The sequence below is a fragment of the Aphelocoma coerulescens genome, chromosome 12, assembly GCF_041296385.1.
Source record: "Aphelocoma coerulescens isolate FSJ_1873_10779 chromosome 12, UR_Acoe_1.0, whole genome shotgun sequence".
In the NCBI taxonomy this organism is placed as follows: Eukaryota; Metazoa; Chordata; class Aves; order Passeriformes; family Corvidae; genus Aphelocoma; species Aphelocoma coerulescens.
The window spans coordinates 20,163,876-20,186,984 of record NC_091026.1 but is presented as its reverse complement, the minus strand read 5'-3'; the positions used below and the strand labels follow the sequence as shown (position 1 = coordinate 20,186,984).

Here is a 23,109-nt window from a genome sequence, read left to right as displayed (position 1 = left end):
GGTTTGGTTCTTGGGTCTCAAGGACTGTGGCAGGTCCAGTTTTCTCTTGGAGAAGAAAGTGTCCACAGTTCCTCTCTACAGGGAGGTGAAGTACCAATAACACAGGACAAAGGAGCAGTTCTTTGCACACTGTTAGAGAATGTCACCAGCTCCAGCTCACTTAAAATCTGCTGTTTCTAGATGCTGTTCTAGGTATGAAAACTGGCTTCTTGCTCAGGAGACCCTGAGATACAGCTGCTCCTTCAAAATCAAAATTTTATTCAGCCACGCAATGCAACACAATTTTCTCTGTATTACTAAAATACAACTTTTTTGCTTGATTTCCAAGTATTCTGTCAAGAAAAGGTTTCATCAAGACACTGGAGCCCTCCCCCAATAACAGCAACCACAGCCAGGACTGCCCTGCCACACTGGGTGCCACGTTTCTTATAAATACAGAAAACAGTGTATTCTGTGGAAGTACAACTAGGACTTAGGACATACTTCAAAAGCATCCCCCAAACCCGACAGTATCCCCGGGAGAACCACTTTTCTGGCCACTAGATGTCAGCTCCTCAAGCAGCTCGGATGCTGTGACCACGGAGAGACAAGTGTCCCAGATTTTAAATCCCTTAAATGGCATTAACTTAAAATAACCTGACCTCAGCATGGAGTGCTCCGTGGCAGACAATAAATTCCACCAGCAGACAAACAGAAGCCAAAAAAGGCAAGTGATGATGATGAACACATCTTGCATCATGAACTGCGTTGGAAACGCAACGCACTGATAAAGAAGTCTCACCCTGGGCAGAACTCACAGCTGTGAGCCCAGGCATAGGGTCCCATGCACAGCACAGGGTGTAGAGCATTCCATGCACCAGCAAGTGGAAAAGGTGACACATGGACACGCAGGAGCAGCAGAAGGAAGTTTTGATACGAGTGACGTACACGGGACACAATTATTTTCAAGCCCCGGGTTGCTGCAGACCTGATGGGCCCACCTGGCTTCATGGCCAAGGGGTGAAGATTAAATAAACCTCCATAAAATTGTAAGGCACTCAAATCCTTCTGCCAAATCAAGCAGCTCATGGTGGGACATGTCTGTGCAAGCATCACTCAGCTGGGGCTCATCCTGGAAAAATCTCATCCTGTATTTCCAGAACACTGGCACAAAAGGGTCAAGTGTCAGAAGAGTAGGGACAGGTCCCAAACACCTGCACTGGGATGTCCTGTGGGAAGGGGAGACAACTCCAAATGAGACTGTAATCCAGGGCAATTCCAAAGCCTTTTTCTTCTACATACTGCAGTATTTAGACTCTATTTTCTCGTAAAACCCATGAACTCTCCCCTTTCCTGATACACCAAATCAGCCAACCCCAGAACTGCCATCACTCTAAGCTTGCTGCCACAGCCTACGTCCCTTATCAACATGAGAAACACGGCCCAGGTGAGGGAGCTTTGTGCTACCAAAATAGCTTTGTCCCTGCCAAGCTGATACTTTTGGGTTATAAATACATTTTTCTGAAGCAGAAGGAGTCCACCAGCGGGTCTTTGTGAAGTGCAGGAGCGAGGCAGCCATATGGCAATCAGCAAGTGACACTCTCCTACGGGGCCATTTCATATTCCAGGCTACAATGAGCTTAATATAGGCTTAAAGAACCTAAAAATATTTAGAATTGTAATTTTGACATGAAGTACTCCAGCTATGTAATTTTAACATAAACACTGAGTTTATTTAACTCTGAAGTCAACAGATGGTATTTAAGTTAAGTTGGCTTTTTTTTATATAGGAGCTCTAAAAACAGCAATCAACTGCCTTACTGAGTTTTCAGCTGCTGAATGTCAACATTTTACCCAGAAAATATTAAATACTGCAAGCTAATACGGAAGGAGAGGCTGTCTGGCCTTATAATTACTCATAATTACCCATCAACCTTTCCATGTATCAACAGCAGCAATGTTTGTTTGAGCAATCCCAATAGATTGATCAGACAGCAGCTCCTGATTTCCCACGTCAAGATGCAGTGCCTGAGAATCCTCTGTGCAATTCTTTCAAGGGTCCCTTTTTTATGCTGTTAACACCCAAAATGCTACCCTGGAGCACCATTATCTTTACCACAGGTTAATGACAAAAGCTCCAGGGTTACCCCAGCTCTACCCCACCATCACTGACACAGTACTGGGGGATGCAGACTTTGAGCAGGAACAGGAGGGGCAGACACTGATCTCTGCTCTCTGTGAGCAGGGACAGCACTCAGGGAAAGGCTGGAGCTGTGCCAGGGCAGGGTTAGGCTGGAGATCAGGGAAAGGTTCTTCCCCAGAGGGTGCTGGGCACGGCCCCAAGGCTGCCAGAGCTCCAGGAGCGTTGGGACAGCGCTGCCAGGGATGCCCAGGGTGGGATTGTTGGGGTGTCTGTGCAGGGCCAGGAGCTGCACTGGATGATCCCTGTGGATCCCTTCCAACTCAGCTTATTCTGTGATTTTTGTCATAAATCAGAGGATTGAAAACGTGAACGTCTCCAAAGGAATCCTGCACGCTGATTTTTATGTACACTCGGTGTCTGCTCCTCAACTGTGCCAAGCTGACTGGAAATCCTTATTTAAAAAGCAGGATGGCTGTGAGTGCTGAGGGCGAGGAGGGCCCTGCAGAGGGATACTCACGTGCAGTTTATTGAGCAGCACAGCATCCGTGGTGCTGTTGGCCCCTGGCTTTGCTGCCTTCCAGAACTGCTTCTGCGCCGAGTACCGGTTCATGGGACATAGCTTGAACAGGCAGTCTAGAAAAACATGGAACAAACACAGAGATGGCTTCAGCCAGTCATAATTATCTGGATACTTGCTGCTAACGCTCTCCAAATATTCCAGCGGCAAGGAAAGGTTTATAAACAAATTCCAAGAAGCTCTTGATCAGACAAATGCTTTTTTGAGCAATAGGAATGCTGCCCCATGAATGATAAAAACCAACTGCTGCTGCCAACATCTGATGCAAGACCAGAAAATTTATAACTTGTCCCAGTCAAAAACGGTACCAGACTAAAATGGGAACACGTTCCAGCGCTTTCCCAGGCAAACAGACTTGGTTTCTACACTTTCAGCTTGGAGTTTTTTACTTCAGCAGGTAAACTATGTCGGGGCGGGGGTGGTTTTGCTTTGGATTTTTTCACTGCTGCTGTTGTCTGTTTAGTTTTTAAATCAAATCCCTTCTATTGCTAGGGAAAACAGGGCAAAAACTTAGGAGAACCTCACCTAATAAAGTGGCAGCAGCACCCTCAAACAACAGCCTGCCCAAGCACAGACATTCAAGGCATAGCTCGAGGTAACATCAAACCCTTCAGGGTGTCAGGTTCTATACCCAATGCATCAACACAGTTTATTTAACGTTCTGCCTGGCAAAAGTCAGGAATCACAGCTCATTAGTCTTATTAAAAATACATTTCTGTATTAGAGATGCTAACTTATCAGTAATAAACCCACATGAGCTGCAGTGACTGTTTTTCCTCCTCTCGTCGCTAAGCAACGGAACACGCAAAAAAATAAATTCAGCTATTCAAAGGCAGCGCCTAAAGTAGCAGCTCAGAAGTTCAAACAAAGTGCCAGAAGAGCCAGGAGGCTGTTCCCAGCCTCTCTGGCAACAGAGCAGATGCAAGGTTCAGGCTCCTCGTGCACACAGCCTTTCTCCAGGCTCCTGGGGTATCCCTACAGGCAAGCACCACAATTCGGGAGGCACCAAGGTGAGGAGAGACCCACCTGGTTTATCCTCCCTGCCTGAAAAGCAGAGCTGCTTGTTCATGGGCACTCTGCATGCAAGAAGGGAGAAACCCCACACCAGAGGTAAGTCATGGCAGCTCTGCCAGAGGCTGAAGTTGAAGGGGCTGAGACAGACCTTGGTAATTTCACCTCTGGATGCCATTTGAGATTGACACCTTCACTCTTGTCACGCCTTTCCTCCAATCCATCCCCAGAGCACACCCGGCAACATCAAAACCTTTCACAGAAGGGCAAAGAATCCCAGAATGGTTTGGGTTGGAAGGACCTCGGAGACAATCCCATTCCACCCCGGTTTAGCAGCCCGGGACACCAGCAACAGATTCGGCAGGAGCTGGGGATGGCACCGGGGCCCTTCGACACAGCGACACCGGGGAAGGACAGAGCTCAGGGCACGAGGAAGGAGGCTGAACTGCATCTCTGCAGAAACACTCGGCTCCACTTCCATCCACACTGCCAGCCTGGGGCTGCTGAACCACCAGCAAAAGTGCAAACCACACTTTCCAGGTTTGTGCTCTTCACCATCTTTTTCATTTCCACCAGGATGATTCACAGCGATTGACAGCACAGCAGAGATTCAAAAAGCCACTGCGGGCTGGCACTTCAAGCTAAGGCTCCGCATTGTAAGCAACACACCAGTTATAAAATTTTCTATTTTTGCTTAAACCATCAGTTCACACAATGACAGCAATTAACACACAGAACTGCAGAGAAGAATTAATTGTATGCTAGATTTAGTCACAGTGCACTTCTTTCCATCCTTTTCAGTCAAGAAAGTTGTCAAGTTAAGCTTAACTTCCAAACTGTTAACTGCAAGTAACCCCCTCTCCTGCCTAAAGCACCCACAGAGGGCTACAAGTGTGTTTGACCTTGTCCAGTGCAAGAAAGGAAAACATAACATGTTTTTCTTGGGTTTTCTCCCCAGTAACAAAGCTACAGATCTAAAACAAACAACGAAAAGCACCCAATATATTTTTTTTTTTAGTATTTCTGCTATGAAATCTATTTCTGAAGTGGTTGAGAAGTTCAACTTTACCTTATTCACCTTCGTATGGCCACCAAATGTATTTCACCACAGGTCAAACTACATGAACTTTATGACCAGAAGACTTTAAATCTCCAGACCCCGTGGCCTTGGATGTTTACAAAGCCAAGGATGTGCTGGCTGAGTCCCATCATGGTCATTGATCTGCAACCCACAGTCCTGATGACTGTGCAAGATAAAGCCACTCGTATCAGACACCATCCCTACAGAATTTAGGTCTATTTCTACAACAGGAGCCCAAAATCCAAAGCCAAAACTTAAAAATGAAGCCAAAGCAGCAAACCATCAGCTCCCTGCTCCGTTCAGTGATTCCAGCAGCTTTAGCCACAGAGGAAAGGTGATAAATAAAGCAATTACTGCACAGTAACGACATCTTTTTATAGACTGTTTGTTGAATATTAACCAGGAAGGAATGCATTTTCCTTTCAGATCTTCACGATATACGGTGAAAAATGGCAGAACTGCACAATGAAGAAGTATAAAAATAAAATACTACGTCACTGTTGATGAAACGATGATACATCAAGCCTGAACACCCAACAAAGGTCCTGCAGGAAAAAGGGATTGCATAATCCTACACTACCCCAGCAGGATGCTGAATGCTCCACGGGCACGTATTAAATGTGCATTTCAACGCTTCCAAGCTAAATCCTGCTCTTCCGTCAGCGGCTGCTCTGCACGGGATAAAGCGAGGCCGAGCACGGCTGCAGCGGCACCACGTGAGAGATGAATGCTCTCCCTGGTGGGACACGCAGCCCACGTGGGCCTCTGCCACCTGCAGCTCCCCGAAATATCACAGCAAGGATTGGTTACCCTCTGCCTGCACCGGCAGCACAGAGGAGTCGTCAAAAGCAAGGATCCTGGGAATGCTAGAAACTCCCGTGTTCCAGAGTATTTTGGGGTTCAAGGAAGAGGGAAACTTGCCAGCACCGTTATTCCAACTGCCAATTCCTTCTACCCCATTCTTTCTGTTTTCTCTTCTTCATTTTTCATTCCCTTCTCAGTTACACCACGCTCCTTTCCAACCAGGCACAGATCCCAAACTTCCAACCCTTCCCTCCAGCCCAAGCCCAAGCAGCCCCATCTCAAATGCCCAATTTCTGCTCTCATAGCACAATGAAAAACCTGACAAAGACTGAGCTTTTTCTTTTTCTTACACAGGAGTCCATCACATGGGAATTTAAGTCACATTTAGGGAGTACATTAATAAGATTACTTGAAAATATAATGCAAAACTTGTCCAAAATTGCAAATACCAAGGTTAGAGAGGCTGGAATGCTATGGAGAAGGGAGTATTTCAGAGCCCACCCAAAACATCATCACCTTCTTTCACACAAAATTGCCGAGAAATACACAAGTCAAACATTCCCAGGCAATTCCAGCCTCCCCTTCAGAGGTTTTTCCCACCATTTGGGGCATTAAGTGATGCCATTATGTTAATTCTACCCTTGGTCTAGGAGGACAGCTCAGAAAGCTCCTGAACAGGCACTGCTGACACCCAAAGCACCACCAGGCAATGGCAAAGATTCATGGAATCATGGAACGTTTTGGACTGGAAGGGACCTCAATGTTCATCCAGTTCCACCCCTGCCATGGGCAGGGGCACCTTCCACTGTCCCAGGCTGCTCCAAGCCCCAGTGTCCAGCCTGGCCTTGGGCACTGCCAGGGATCCAGGGGCAGCCCCAGCTGCTCTGGGCACCCTGTGCCAGGGCCTGCCCACTGTCCCAGGGAAGGATTTCATCCCAATATCCCATCCTACCCTGCCCTCTGGCAGTGGGAAGCCATTCCCTGTGTCCTGTCCCTGTAAATAGTCCCTCCCTATCTTTTTTGTAGCTCCTTCAGCTGCCATCCTGGTCCTGTCAGAGCTCAGCTCTGTTTGGAAAGCCCCAGCCCATTTTCCTCCCTCTGCCCTTCTCCAGCGTGCCCATTCCAGAATGATCTGGAAGCAGTTTCAGCTCCAGCCAGGCTGGTTGTGCAATCCACCACTCATCATTTTTTCCAAATCTCCACTGCCTATTTTAAGCACTTAGAAGAAGGTCTTCACCAACTTTTCTGCAGTTGGAGAGAGCAGGAATCAAATACTTTGCTGGCAACAAAAAGGTGTGTCGTTATTTCGGGTTTTAAACCCAGACTCTCCAAAATGCCAACTGGAGAAAGGTAAGAAGCAAGAGAAATTACTCCCCCTCACAAAAATCATACTTTAGGGCGCTTTCAAATGAGGGAAATCTATAAAGATGAAGATCTTTAAATAAGTCACTTACAAATCCACTGAATATTTAACACCAACACAGCTGTTTCTTCATTACTTGGAAAAAACCAAACTCATTTTTGCACAGCAAAACTAAAATTAAAAGAAAACCAGCAATTCCCTGCTGAAATTTAGCAGTTTCTCTTCAGACTTTTTCTATACTTAGATACCTGATATTTTCCCAAGGCCAAAGCCTGCTCACAGGAGAGAATAAATACACAGATAATATTTTTCCTTTTTATTTTAAATATGGAAGAATAGCTGTAATGAAGAAGTAACATAGCTGGCAATGATGGAAATACTGTAAATAGAAGTTGTTGACTTTATATTTACAAAATTGCACAGCTTTAATACACTCACAAGGATGGTAACACTCCACAAGATGAGGAGTTTATTTAAAGACAAAATGAAGACCTCTCTTGTGCTCAAAGGCAGTATTTTCACACAGGAGACTCAGAGAATAATACAAAATGCACATATTCAATCACAGACAAGTTTCACCTTTTCAGAAACGCCTGGATTACTCCATCATCTATTTCTATACTTGTTCCTTCTGAGATTTAAAATTAATAGATGACAGCCTAAGAGGTTCAAAGAATATAGAACAAAAGCAGCTACAGAAATGTGTTGATTATTAATCATTCCTGCATTTCCATGAAGAAGGAGAAAAAAAGAACCTTATCCTACTGAAATGACTCTCTATGTGATGAGAAGACATCCTTTCATTTTCAACTTGCAGTGATCGAGCTTTGCTGGGAGCACAGCAGCTCAGTTCAGAACAGGGATTTTGTCAGGATGCAGCAGCACTCACCCTGAGCTCCCAAAGGAGCTCCATCCACAGCTCCACCCCAGCAAGAAACCAAACCCGGACCCTGCACATTTAACCTGGCAGAAGAACTCAACTGAATTCCAGCCTTGTGTTGCCAACAGTTCTGCCATTCCACACGTGGGGACACTGAAGCACAGGTGAGCAGGGCATTGGTATGGAACAGAAAAAGCTGGGGCTGCCCCTGGATCCCTGGCAGTGCCCAAGGCCAGGCTGGACATTGGGGCTTGGAGCAGCCTGGGATGGTGGAAGGTGTCCCTGCCATGGCAGGGGTGGGATTGGAGGAGCTCTAATGTCCCTTCCAGTCCAAACCATTCTGGGATTCTATTCCAGGCCCAAAGACCTCGTAGCAATCACATCCCTCTGCAAAGCAGCCCAATCACTCAGGATTCAAACCCTGCACTAATTACATGACAAAATTTATTAGAGGTTTCTGCTGTGGTGACGTCTGTTACCTCCCTGCTTTGTGCTGCTGCATCTTGTGTTTCAAGGGCTTTCAATGCTTTGCTTTTTAAGCAGAATAAAGGGGGGAAAATCACCCTTGCAACCAACATTTAAATTGAGAGTGTGCACGATTTGTGATCTAAATATATTTTAATTTTTGTGTTAAAATAACCACCCTCAATTCCTATCTGCAAGACACAAGGGTAACCACCCTCTTGCTATTATATTCATTTATGCAAAGCCCTACCAATGGGAATTACTGCTTCATTTGTTCAAGCTGTAACAACACAGGAAATAATGTAATTGTTATTAAGTTGGAGCTGAGGCATCAAAGCCAAGGGAGAAGACTGAACAGAGACTTCAGAGAGAGAAAAATTTTATACCTGAGAGCTGGACACTGAATATCAACATCTGCTAAAGCTACATATTCAGCAATGAAGCATTAATTAAAAAGCAATGGCTTTTTGACCACATAACTAACTAGCATATGCCTGCACCCAACACTGTGACTTCACAAAAATAAACACAGCATTTTAGATTTATTGAAATGTGCTGTGGGATAAGGTTGTCATTAGAGTAATGGAATCACAGAAGGGTTTGGGTTCTGGAAGGGACCTGGAAGCTCCTCCAGTTTCACCCCCACTCCATGGGCAGGGACACCTTCCACAGACCCAGTTGCTCCAAACCCCGTCCAACCTGGCTTTTCCCTCAGCAGAAACCCAAGAGGAAAACTTGACTGCAGCAAGGAAGAGCAAACCCCTCACTCCTCACCTGCAGGGATTCATCTCCTGAGGCTCCGGACATGCTGTCACATCTCAGGGTAAGCTAAGAACCAAAGCACAGACAACTCACCCCCCAGGCACCCCCACGAGCACAACAGCAGCAAAGCACCCAAAAACCGACCAAAATACTGACCTGAGAAATGCACCTTTAAGTAAACACCTTGTGTTTCAAAGAGTTCAGAACACACCAGTGTTTGTTTTATTTCTACACGTAACCTCTTTGGTCTCCTTCAAAAAGAAAACTGCTACTCAAAAAGAGAGAAATATTTAGACACTGGATATACAGGCAGTTCCAAAAGGAAACATTTGCAGGAAAGACCAGATGCTTTTTTCTATCTCTGGTACTGAGGGAAGATGCTGCGTGAAAACACAGAGCCAGAAGGGAGAGCAGCACAAGCAGAAAGGAAAAAAAACCCTAAACCCCACTGATTTAACTACAACATATCCCATTTGACATCCATTCAGGCTAAAGAAGCAAGGAAACCATTCCTCTCCTTGTCATCACAATAGATAACGTGTCCCTGGATGGGCAACGCTGGCTACAAGAGAGCTGGGATGACAAAACAGAGCCAATTCCCTCAGAGAAAGCTGTTAAGGACACAGTGAATGCACCACATATCCCTGGAAGCATTAAGGAACAGCCTCATTTATGGACACGATGGATAACTGCGACCAAGAGAAGCTACATAAAGAATAATCTCTTTAGAAATCGTCAAAGCACTCTGATGGCTCCTGGCTAATAACAGATAGAAGTTGGGAAAAAGCCTCTTCATGTCGAGGAGAGGGAAAAAGAGAAGGAAAAAACCTCAAGCAAGGGATTTACAGCTGCACATGTTGATGCGAGTTAACCCAGGATGCCAAGGAAGCTGCTGGTCCCAGAGAGTGTTTCTGCTGTCTTAGCTCAGTTGCATCTCTGGTCCAGCCTGAAAAGAAACCCTGAACAAGAGGCCACCTGGACAAATTGAAAGGCCATCCCTTTCTCTCCCTCACAGGCATTGAAAATCAATTTTTACACACAAGGAGAAGGATTTGTACTTTATATGAAGGAAATTCAGCAAACTAATGTCATACGAGTTGCAGAAGCAATTTTAAGTAAATTGTTGTGGCTCTAGCCTTTCTCCCAGCCTGAGAGCTGGATCCTTGACCCAGGAAGCCATTCCCTCTCTCTCTTTTCATAGTTTCCATGACAAATCTCCCTGTGAGACACCAACACAATTCTCAGGACAGGAACCCTGCAACATTCCCTCCTCAATATCTTTGGGTCTTTTCAGTCTACATTTTACCCCGGCAGTAAACCAAAGCAGATTTATTTGCTGGCCAAATTTCATTTAATTTTGGCTGCTCACCCCTCAGATTTCATTCTCATATTTGCTTCTTCACTTGCTCCTGCTTTTCCGGATTAAAGTTCCTGCTGAAAACGGGGCAGGAAGTGGGGGCAGGAGGCAGGGAAAGCTTGGACGGTCTGAGCACAGGAAGAACAAGGAAGATCAAATTTCAAACCCCCTCTGGAAGCGTCAGTGTTGACCAGCATGGAAAGAATACTGTTGTGCTATTAGACAGAGCTAACTGAACAGTGTAACAAAAGTCACTTCTATTTAAAAACATTTCGTGTGCGTGTCACAGGGAATGAACCACCACAGCATCACGCAAGAGAAAGGACAAATTTTTCAGCTGTTCAATAAAGCAGCTCCATTTTCAGCTCTTAAATGGATTTGGCTTAAAGAAAAACTGCATTGCCAAAAAAAGATGTAGGGACATTAAATAAATATTTGATAATATTATTGAGGTCTCGGTTGGAAGAATGGAAGAAATAATAGAATTGAATTTAGTGCTTCAATTTTTCTTACATTAATGAAGCACTTGGGATCTCTTGCCTGAAATGCTTATTTGTTTCTTTCCTTCGGCACCAGGTGCTGCCCTCCTGAACTTCCAACCCACTCTGCCTCCTGCAGAATTCCAAATACAGGTTCACAGCCCCTTGCAGAGCTTCCTCAGCTCATCGCTCCCTTCCAAGGGCAGAATTAGCTCCATTCCTGCGTAACATCTGAAGCGATCCCTTCCAGCACCCCATTATTTCTGTATCTAACCTATTTATTTTTACAACTTCATGCCATGATTTCCTTCCCTCTCCACATGAACACGCAGAAGAGAACTTCTCCCTCTTCCAGCAGTATTTGCAGGCTCCTCTGTCCCACAGCTACCAAGATGTAAGACTGCTCAGTGGTGTTCCTGTCCATTTCCCTCCTGGATTTTCTCCCGTACCTTTCTGGAAGCACGAGGTGCTGTACTGAACAAGAAACTTCACCTGAGGCTCTGCCAGGAAGCAGAACTGGAAAAAATAATTACTATGCTTTTTGGCAATGTTTCCTTTGATATATTTTCCAAGGCAGCAACTGCACTTTTTGTCACAGCACAGCATCAACAACTCCTTTTCTAAGCACGATTCCCACACCATGGATCCTTCCCTATCGCACTGCCATGTGCCCACCCTCCTCCTCTCTGGATGCAGCCAGATGAGAGCAGTCTTTGACAGGTTCTGAGTGAATTCCCAAGCTGGTGTCTCCTCTACAGAGCTCGCAGAGCACAGCCAGCTGTGACCAACACTGTGGGCAGACATGGCAGCACCCAGGAGGGGTGAGCTGCCACAGATGTTCAGACTTCCAGAAACTGGCTTAACAAAGCAAAGACAAGTGCAAAAAAACCAGGCCTGCCTTAACTACAGGGACCACTCTGGAGCTGAACAGAGCCCTGCTGCCCAACTGTGCTGCATTCCCAGGCAAACCCAGCAGAACACCACTGCCCACATCTGTTCCCAGTCTGGGAGTTTTATTCCTTGCTTTCTGTTCCTGGGCTTGAGTCTTTCACCTCCCAAAGGCCTCTCCCTCTCTCCACTTTAAACAGTCCCCGTCCTTTTGGCAGGGGCCCAGAGATGCTGTGCTGAGGCCTATCAAGTGATGCAGCTCAATCTGTCCAAGCTCACTCCGGCGCTGGGCGCTGCTTCCCCTCCTGGGAACACAGCACGGAAAATGCCAACAAATCATGCAGCTAATTAAAATCTGGCTTCCAGAACATAATCTTAGCACTGAAGGCTGCACTCTGGAAGTCATTTTAATAAGCAGGTTATGCTGACAAGGTGTATACACCCCGTAAACACAAGTGCTGCCATATATTGCCTCTGCAGCAGCAAAGCTGAGCGTTACAGCAGAGAGTGAAACAGCCAAGCACTTCTAAAAAGCACAGTATTCCAGTCTGACAGCACTTAAGAGTTAAGCTGTGCCAGCACCGCTGCTGAAACACAATCCACGGCTTTAGAGATCAAAAACGAAAGTGGAAAATAGTCCCTAAACTAGCAAAACAGCCCCTTCCAGGAACAGCTTAAGAGCTGTGCGTTACCAAATAAGGGAAGTGAGCGCCAGGAGCCAAGGCAGCAGAGCCACGCTGGATCCGGGACGGCAGACAGCTGGATCCCAGCGATGGGAAGCAGCCAGCCCCGCTGGGCTGCACTGCAGATGGGAAGAACAAATGTTCCGCGGCCGGGAGCGGAAGCAGAGCCCGCCAGCAAGGCCTGGAGGAGCTCATCCCACCGGCAGCACGTCCTCGGGGCTTCTGCGGGGATGTAAATGCAGGGCTGCCGCTGCAAACAGGCAAACCCACCCAGAGATTGTGTCAGAGAGACACTGATGGGGCACTTGCCACCACCTGAAGCACCTGAGAGCCTGCAAAGACATTCCCAAATCCTGGGGATGCTCCACGCGTCCCACAGGGATGCAATTCACCTGCTCCACGGGGTTGCCGAAGTGCTACCACACGAGCACAACACGGAGTTACTAAAGAAAAACTAATCCTTTTTCAACTTTAACTGAGTTGTTGTTTTCTTCTCTCTTTTTTAAATGCATGGATGTAATTCAATTTATTTTTGCCTGCTCTACTACCTCACTGTCTTCCAGCAAAAGAAGCGGAACACGCTATCATCCATCTCCGGGATGTTTCATACATGCTCCCAGTGTGAGCCTTCTGCAGAAATAAACACTCCACTAACTTGCTGTCTATTTTCCAACAGACAGAGCAGCTTCTCTGACTCTTTGGTTTATCACAGCTGATTGTATCTCCCTGGAGAACAGGCTGTAAGAGCCCACAGGAACACCAGAACTTCATGTGATAAACCAAGGATCTAAAATACACCTGCAGAGAAAACCACAAGTTTCATTTCTTTAACTCCATGTCCAACTACAAAGCAAAGAAGTCTGGGCTTAGGTGCTGACAATGCCTCCCCTATTTCCCTAAAATCCTGGAGACAAAAACAACCAGAAAAAAAGAACATTCTGCTGAAACTATAATGAGGCTTCTCACCCCTCTGTCACAGCAGCTACAGCAGCCAAAGCAGGGCTCACCTGCCCCACAGGCACTCTACTCCTGCAGGATTTGGCTTTCTAACCTGCTCTCCCTGCCTGGAGCAGTCCCAGTCTCTCCACCCAAGCCAAGCCAGAAGTATCAATCCACCTGTGCTCTATCCCAAACACCACGTGCTTCCTAGCCCGATTTCCCTTCAAACCCACAATATTTACCAGTCGTTGAATGTCAAAGCCTATTAATTATTGCCTTCTCACAGGTGTGTGAATCAACAGCTTCACTGCCCTCAGTCCCCCCCACCACCAGCTGCAAAGAGATGAGCAAGGCTGCACATTAGTGTGGCCTTGGCCAGTCACAGCTGGGAGGCCTTCCCAGTGTGCAATCAGCTGGAAAACAGGAGGGGAGAAGCAATGATCAAACCTTTACCTATCACTGCAGCACTGATAATGTTACTCCTTAATTAAATCCTTGTGGTGGAAGTGTAACAAAGCCCTTGGACCACAACAACAGTGCACCAAGGCATCTGGATTGTCAAAAAGGACAGTGCCCATCTGCCCCTCAAGGCATGACCACTGTCACCACCAGACACGCCTTCCTGTGTGCCTGAAAAGTCTACAGAAAATAAATGTATTCAAGCTACTTTGTGCTACAGCTATTTAAAAAGTTCCTTTTCCACAAAGAACAATAATTAGGTATTTTCACTGTTTTCAGCCATCTTTCAAGCTGCCTTACTGACACAATGATAACACATGAATCAGTGAGGGAGAAAGCTGGATTCAGAAGTGATGGATGGGCTGGGAGAATTATTAAATAACACCAGCTGCATCACTGAAGGCTCCTACACTCACATCCACCCAGAGTCAGCAAAGAGAGTTGTCTTGGCTCACAAATACCACCTCTGTTGGTAGCCTCAAAGCAGAAATAAGCTTCCAAGTTCAGAAAAACAAACTGAAATCTTCTTTTAACATTGTCTGCTCCTTTCCATTCTCTTCCTTCATTTGTTTCAATCACTGTCTTTATTTCCAATTATTAATTGTATCATAATTGCATTAGAACTGTTTCCTGGTTGTGTCAGGTGGTCCAGTCTCTGCTTCCAGATCTACATCAGTTTTGTGCCTTGATTTCCAGGATTTCAGGGTTCCAATTAATTTAATCAGGTTTCAGATGAATTTTCCTTTTCGGCACAACATCCTGGCATTCAGAAACAGCAGAAGCGACCAAAAAACCCCGATTCTATCACACAGATTTGATAATACCATTTCCAGCTGTGGGTCTGCAGAGCAGGATGGAGCCACAGAGCAGGAGGTGAGACCCTTTGGTGGGGACGTGCTGGGACAGCCTCAAATGGTGACACATGGCCCAGGCAGCCACGCTCAGATTTAGTCCCACAGAGGGACAGGACCCAGCCCTGGTGGTTTTACAGCCAGGATGGAGCATTCCAAAAGCTCCTGGAGCCCCCTCTGGCTCTGCTGTAAATTGAGGGGGAGGTCTCAGAACTTCACCAGCGGTGACGCCTGAGCGGTGCCACTTCACCCCTTATGGTGCCACTTGCTGGTTCCAGCCCCTAAAACCCAGCCCTCAGCACCCTCAGCTCCAGGAGGGCTCAATGCACCAGCCCCTGCCAGCTCTCCCACAGAGGAGGTTTAAAACAATGCTTCCCAGATTTATGGCTTCAGAGGAAAATTGCAGCAGCATGAGGTAGCACTGGACTATGTTACTCACCTGTAGATGCCTCAGGTAATTTTTACCCACAACAACTCCAACCTTTGGAAAAAAAACAAGATTCTCAACCTCTCAATCCAACCAGCAACTCCCACATGATAAACCAGACACAAGCTATGAAGTGTGGATTGCAAGTGTCCTTCGTATTAGAGATGCTCAAAAATAGATTCAGAAATAACAACTATTTCAGCAAATCCCCAATGAAACCCAGACAACCGATGTTATCCAAAGGCTCCATCATGGAAAGTGCCAACTGTCTTGATGAAATATCTGAACCTTATTCTAAGATAAATGATAAAAGCAGAACAAAGCTCCCCTCAAAACATCTGAAGATATGGACATTATGTAAAAAAAACCAACCCCAAACCTATGTGAAAAAGATGTGAAAAGCTGATTATCTGCAGTTTCCTGAGCTTTTCAATCTGGAGGAGCACTTGGGACTTCCCACATGGATTTCCCATTCTACAAAGATGTTTTTGAAGAGGATGCCACTGGAAGCAGTGAGGTAAATTTGTCTGCCAAGTCTCTGGACTTTTAAAATGTGACAACCATGCCTTCTCTTTGCCCACTGAAAATATCCCAGAAGTCTGCTACTTTTCCATTCAAGTACACAAACTGCACATTAGGTATCTGCAGAACAAATCCATTATTTTTTATTAAAGAGCACTCACGATACTCCACATAAGTGAAACGAAAAACTTCTTCAAGAAAGGATTATGGGTCTAAACAGAAGATACTGGCTGGCACAAACTCAGTGAATTGTATTTCCATCATCTTCAGCTCTGGTAAACACAGAGAACCATTAATGAACAGAAGTGTCACCGGTGCCCTGTGGCAGCACTTCCACTCTACAGATTTCCCCTACTGCTCATTCCAAAGACTTTGAAGGCTTTTTTTTACAAGGTGAAGCCATTGAAAATATGGTTAAAAACGCTACAAAAACTCAGTATTTGAGGAGAAACAGATGAGCTGCTAGAGAACCACGTGGACTGCACAGCAGTTTCTGAGCCAAAACGCTTCTATGATACTGTGAGAATAATCCTGTATTTTTTACAAGGCAATATTGAGGCTGGAAGTGTGACAGCAGGGCAGAGTAGGGACAGCAAAGTGCTGCAGACAGGGATGGAGCAGATTTGCTATTGCAGCCCTGAACTCGCACTACTACAGACACTGCCAAGTGTTGTAATTTTCATGCACATTATCTCCATTTCTTTGATGTAACATGTCTAGAAAGTTGTCATCAGCTTGCCCACACTCTCAGACACCGTGTCCCACGTTTGGGGACACGAATGACCGCTAAACTGAGAAAGCTCCCAGCCTGCACTCGAGGGCTGCTCGTGGATTCTGAGTGACTTCAAACACCCCAAGCTCACCCCAGAGACCAAGATTTTCTTGTCAAACATCCCTGCGTGGTACTTTTACTAATAAATACACCCAAACAGCTGCTGAGTACAAGCCTTAAGCCATATGCCTGTTACATACACAAATCAACTTTTTCACTAAAAATGTTTAAACTGAAACTGTTGATAAACCCACTGTGATGGAGCAGATGGATCCGTCAGTTCACCATCAGAACACCCTCTTGCTAGATTAAAAATTTGCAGAGGACTTTCAAAGAAGTAACAGAGTTGTTCTGCACACCCTTGAAGGGGCAGAATCACAGAATGAGCTATGTTGGAAAAGACCTCTGAGATCATCAAGTCCAACCTGTGCCCTAACACCTCCTCATCAACTAAACCACGGCACCGAGTGCCACAGCCAGTCTTTTTTAAACTGGTTCAAACAGTGCAGAAATGCACACAGGATGGACAAGGAACTCAACTAAACCCAAAGGCCCATGAAGGCCACCACGCCCATGAGCTCTTCACCTCCTCCCTCCCAAGCAGTGCAGGGAAAGCCACTTTGCTCACATAAAAGCTCCACCCTTCGCCTCAAACCATCTGTCTCCCCAAGGAACGCACGCAGCTCTGGACAGCAGAAGTTCCCAGGATTGCCTGCAAGAGCAGCCTTGCCGGAGGATCCTCCCCCACTGCTCCCAGCACGGCCCTCAGGCAGCTGGTTCCTGCCTACTCCCACCCCACGCTCTCCTCCATGGCAACACTTGCTCGCACACCGGGGAAACGCGGAGCGAGGGACGCGGATCATTGCTGCGCGCTCAGCCCTCGCACGGCGCTGGCACCGGGAATCGCTGCACAGCAAGGGCAGCGCCTCAGCCACTCGGCCACTGTAGAAATTCCAACCCAGAGGTTGGACTGGCTCCGTGGGAATCCCAAAAGCCCATCCTGGCAGATGGTGGTGGCACCCAGCACAGCAAACCCTCACGGGATGCTGCCTGTCAGAGCTCCATCTCAGATGGTGAAAATTCCTGTGGATCCACGTCTGAGGAAAGGCTGTTCCACTGGACACCTTCCTTTTCCAATCATCACAAATATCCAGTCCCTATCACCTATTCCTACCATCCTCAGGCTTCTGAGTGTTAAACGGGGATAAAAAGGTTATTGCAGCCCAACCACGGCCATGTGGTTCCTTCACAAAACAAAACCGGTTTGTGTGTATTCACACAGGATTTGCTCAAAAATTCCTTTTGATACATTCAGGAACTCTCAGTAGGTCACCTGACTGATTCAGCAAAAGCTCTGCCATGAACCAACTCTCTCCATACCATTCCCAAAGAGCGTGAGGACACAAAACACAGCACTAGGCAAGTCTCACCCTCAAGAACATTTAGTGTTGTACAGAGGAACTCAGCATTTATCTGGAACAAAAATCTAGATAAGCTTACCTTTACACTTGCAAAATAATAAATATTTATAAACAAATGTTCCCCTTTCTACTTAGAATATCAGGGCACTATGCCTTTACACTTTAAAAATCTAAATATTGGAAGCATGGTTTAAATTAGCACAGTGCACAAGATACTGCCAGTGAATTATCCACCAATAAAAACCACATTTGGAGGCGGGAGAAACTCTGGGAGCTTCCAACACGCGCCACAGAACAGATATTCAAAGTAGCTGAGTCATTGTGGTTTTCTGAAATGAGCCTCCAACCAGGACTTGAAGGAAGGAACATTAAGTGACAAACACTTCAAAATCTCTGACAGATTAAAGTTTTTCTTTTAAAGTTCTCCAGTTCTTCAGTCTGAGGCTGCAGCTTCTTTACTTCACACTTTTTTTCCTTTTATTTCTGGTTTTTGACTACTTTGATATCTAGCTCCCAACACAGTGTTTAACTTCAATCCTGCATTAAACATCAGAGCAAGGACCAGGCTCAGCAGACTTCTAAAAACCCAGGGCAGACAGGAAAATCCAGTAGTTTCTGCACAGAAAAGGTACAAGAAAGAACAGAAAATGTAAACATTGGAAATACCTGGAGGGAACACAAGGTACAGCAAGATGGAATTAATTCAGAGTGAGATGCAGACAGCTCCCCTCAATCCCTTCCTGGTTTAAGGCAGGAGCAAACCTCAGTGAAGGATCACAAAGATCCTCAGTACAGCACAAATGTATGCAGCCATCAGGTATGGAATTAACACTGAAAGCTGAAAGAAAGGAATTTCTGCACATAAAAATTCCCTGTCCCTGGAAAGTGTCTGGAAACAAGAACCAATTTTTCTGATTTTTTTCTTTCCTCTCAAGAACTTTACTTTTTCACTGAGGTTTTGGGTCGTGCTTCTTTTTTCTGCTGAACTACAGAAAATGAAAAGCTTGGATATTTTTGTATTCTTTCTCAGTAAGGGATTCATGGAGAAGCTGCAAGAACGGAGTATTTTCTCCTGTTCAATTCTGAACATTGTTTTACTCATCAGTGGGAAGAATAAGAACCCCATGTGGACTCCACATCTCAAAACCTTGCTAAGGTTTTCCCTCCCATCCTTACGTGATGCCCTCTCCCCATTTAGTGGGTGCTGGCTCGGGGTGCAGAGGCAGCACAGGGAATTGTGACACCCCTCGGGAAACACACCCTGAAGCAGTTCAGCCTCAGTGCAGCTGCAAGGTTTCCCCTCAATCAAACACTCCACAGAAGCAAAGAACTAATTGCATTTCTTCCCTTTACAGCTCTCCCTGCTACTCCTCTGCCTTCAAGGTCCTCCCAGTATTGCTCAGCACTGAGGACTGGGAACAGCGAGCAGCTGTGGTGATGCCTTCTGATCTTTCAAGGTAACTGCACCTAAATACTAAAAAATAAACATGAAAACACATCCTCTCAGTTAGTTTTGCATCAGATAATAACTACAAATTAAATGTCAACCGTAATACTAAGATTAAAAAGAGCTGCTGTGAAATACTGGTGGATGTTCATAGCATAAGCTACTACAATTAAATATAAATGTAAGATCATCTCTAGATACTGTACTCCTTTTTCCTACAATGTTTATTTGTATATACTTCCATACAGAAATATATACATGAACCTGTAAGGAGACTGCAATACAAAGAAGCTGTTACAGCCCAGAGTTCTCTGCAGGCAAATTCCGATCCCAACGCAGAATTATCATCTGTCAAGTTTCCCAAATCTTCACAGAACACAAAAAACTTTCAGCACATGACAGGCTGCATATGGAAAAAATTATATTTGGGATTAAATCTTATAAATCATATTTGAAGGATCTTCTACTCATTGTCATTCTTCATGACCAAGGCCATCTGCCTGACAGGGAGTGGGAGGATAGAAATTCTTTACTTATTTTAAAGCTTGTCAATGCCAAGCCAGAACGTTATTTGTAAAATCTATATTGCCTTCAGATTTACCTCCAATCCCCAAGGCAGGAGCTCAGGGTGCTGCCATTCCTATTTAGAGAGGATGCACTTTCCAGCAGGGAAAGATTATTCTCCCTACAGAGCACATGCAGGGCACGGAGCCACCATAACACTGCCAAATGCTCCTACAGCAAAGACACAATTGTAATTTTCCAGGAAAATGTGGTGATCAAATCACTCTTACAGGACCCCAAGTTCTGATCAGTTTTTGTAGCAATCACCTGAGTATGGGACACATTATTTGCTTTTTAATCAATAAGGAAAATGCACTTTTGAAGGACAGAACAAAGTAAGTCAACACAACCCTCAGTGAAGTTGCACGAAAGTGTCTGCTCCAAAAAGCCTCTTCGCTCAGTACTGATGTTAAGACATGAGCAAGAAGTCAAAGGCACCTGGATGCATTTGCCATAAAAATCCAGTTAAAGGTACATGAAAATGCTGTAGTTGAGAAAGGCTCAGTGCTGAAGCTGCTTGTGACCAGGCAACATCACAGATCCATCACTTGGTGCTTTCTCTGGGGCCTTTGGTGCTGGTAAACCAAAGCTTTGAGTGTGGAACATTTGCCAGATCAGCACTGCAATTCCTGCTTTGGGGAGGAGTTTGGGAAAACACCAGTGTCAACATGCAGCTCAGCCCTCTCTGGTCCTGTTCCCCCCTGCAGAGGTCTGCAGAGGGGACTGAACTCTTCCTCTTTCCACACTGGTGCTGGTTACGTTCTAATAATGCTGAGATTTATTCCTCTTTCTCTGACAATAAAACACAGCTTTATGGCAGCAGGAGCAGCTGTGGACTGGAATCCCAAACCCAAACCAGCCCCTTTGGACTGGGTCCCAGAGAGTGCTGGGCCACCACCAGCCCAAACCTCTGCCCCCAGGGCTGGTCAAAGCCAACTGGTGCTGGCTGGAGATCACGTGCTGCTCCAAAGGGGAGGGAAAGCGTTTTTGTAGCTCTAGCTCAGATTTTTTCCTTTTCAGGATGGCTGCTCCCTCATCCAGCTCACTCACTTCCTCATGCCTGCAAGTTCTGTGTTTATTTTTTCCTTGTATAATTTTTAACCTCGACAAATAAAAGGGTTGACATTCACTAAATGCAAGGTCTAAGTGCTACCAGATTGCTTCTGCATAGCACAGCTCTGTATCCTCAATGAAACCCAGCTCAGGCATAATTTGCTCTGGTTCAGGCAGTGGAGGATCCTGTAGCAGTGTTTTCAGCACTGTCATGGTTTCTCTGCTGTCAGAGCTTGCAGGAGATTTCTTACTCTGAACATCTCACTGAGAGCTACAGAAAGGCTCTTCAACCACAACACAAGGAGTTATGTTTTCGTTGAACTTCTGTACATTACATAATCAAAACAGATGATAATTGCCAACACTGAGGGCTCAGTGCTGGCTGTTTTCTCAAATTAGAAATAAAGAAGTGTTAACCCTAACACGTAAGTCCCTCTCTGACTGAAGAGTTGTTCATTAGAATAAAATTTTCAAGGAGCACTGCGCTCGGTGTCAATCTGTAGTGGCTATTCTGGTGTTTCCACACTCACATGAGACATAAGGCTTCTTTTACACATTTGTCAGGGACCACCAAAGCTAATCCAGGATTTTTGCTACTCCCTACCCCTCAGCCAGCCAGCTGCCAAGCAAGGAAACAAACAGTTTATTCCTAAAGATCCAGTAAACTGGTGCTTTTCAAGACTGACCTCACAGCAGTGAATTCCTCTCTGGATGGCAAAAAAATGCAAAGCAGTTTTCAGAGACAAGAACCTTCACCAACAGCTCGTCGTTTCTGGAGTTTGGATCACAAACTTTCAAGTCAGGCAGGAAAGACTGGGGGTTTTTATACGCTCAGGCCCCAAATCACCAGGAGCTTGACAGATCAGCACTGGCACCTTGATCTCCACCCAGCAATGTGAAGAATGCAGCTGGAGGTGCTAGAACTGCAGCAGGAACTGAGGGAGAGGAATCACACTCAGGTGTCGACACATTAAGTACTACACTTCATCCTGAAGGATGAATCCAGATCCTGCAAGGAGAAGGGCAGAATATTCCATCTCCAGCAGTGTGGGAAGGGAGGAAGATGTGAGTGGCACAGGCTGTTTGCTGAAGACACCTGGCAAGGTCTGGCTTCCCTCGCAGCACATTTTTATGGCTGGCTATGCTGGCAGCCTCAGCACTTTCCTCCTGACTGCTCTCAAACACAAGTACTCACACTTTACTTCCCTGAGACACCACCACTGCAGTCAGGACTCTTGCTCAGTGAAGAACAGGCTGCCCAGAAAATCAGAAGTGAAATTATTTAACTTCTGCATTGGGTTCCTCTTGGACTAATGACTTCCATGTGGCACTTGGACACAGCACCTGTAAGGCCTCCTTGATATGGGGACTTTACATATTTATCTCTTGTCTTCTAAAGTAAATAAATTAATGTATTTTTGAATTGTAACTCATTTCAAAATATAAAGCATTATCTTTTAAATAAGTTTTTAGTGTAATTTACTGCGACTGCAAGCAGCACAGAACTTCACTGTGCCCTAAAAGCAAGAGAAGGGAGATGAAAACAAAGAGATTCTCTGAAGAGTTTGACACAGATGAGCTCCCCAGGGGTGTCACAGTGCACTCATCTGCTCCCTCTGAACAACCAAACACCTCATGACCACAGCAAGTCAAGGGATAAGAGGAAATCAAACCTGGCCACAGAGAAATGTCAAGGGGGAAAAGCTTAAGAGGCCAGGTGTGGTTCCCTAAAGCTTACTGGGGAAGGCAGACCTAAAACCAAAACTCCTGAAGCATCAAGATGCAAATCTAAATGTGAATTGGATGATCCAGGAGCATGGATCACACCATCCCTGACTGTGGGCTCATCAGGAATCATCAAGCCAAGTGGAGCCAAGAGGCTGTGCCTGCAGCTCAGCCCTGCAAGTGCCAGCACTTCCAAGCTGAAAATGCTTTTCTGAACCAAACCTGAGAGCGTTTGGCACCGAATGTCTGTGCTTCCACACATCCAGCACAGCCCACAGCTAAGTCCTGGGAACGTCTTTAAGTGAACTACAGCTGCTTTTGACTGAATATAAGCACTTTTAACCTCAACTGCAAAGCCCTGCCACAAGGGGTGATGATGCACTGGTAACTCACTCTGCTCCCATCAAATTGGGAAGCATCATTTAGATGATCCTTGTCTAAAAGACCTCTTCCCATG

At 45.7% G+C, this 23,109-nt stretch overlaps 1 protein-coding gene across 1 annotated transcript in view; it reads right to left on the bottom strand.

The window, feature by feature from the left end:
* Positions 1-23,109, bottom strand: part of ITPR1 (inositol 1,4,5-trisphosphate receptor type 1) — a 161,653-nt gene that overhangs the window by 111,470 nt on the left and 27,074 nt on the right. Inside the window, exon 4 of the mRNA XM_069028468.1 lies at positions 2,640-2,755. Within this exon, the coding sequence (XP_068884569.1) occupies positions 2,640-2,755 (116 nt within the window). The remainder of the gene's footprint in view (positions 1-2,639; positions 2,756-23,109) is intronic.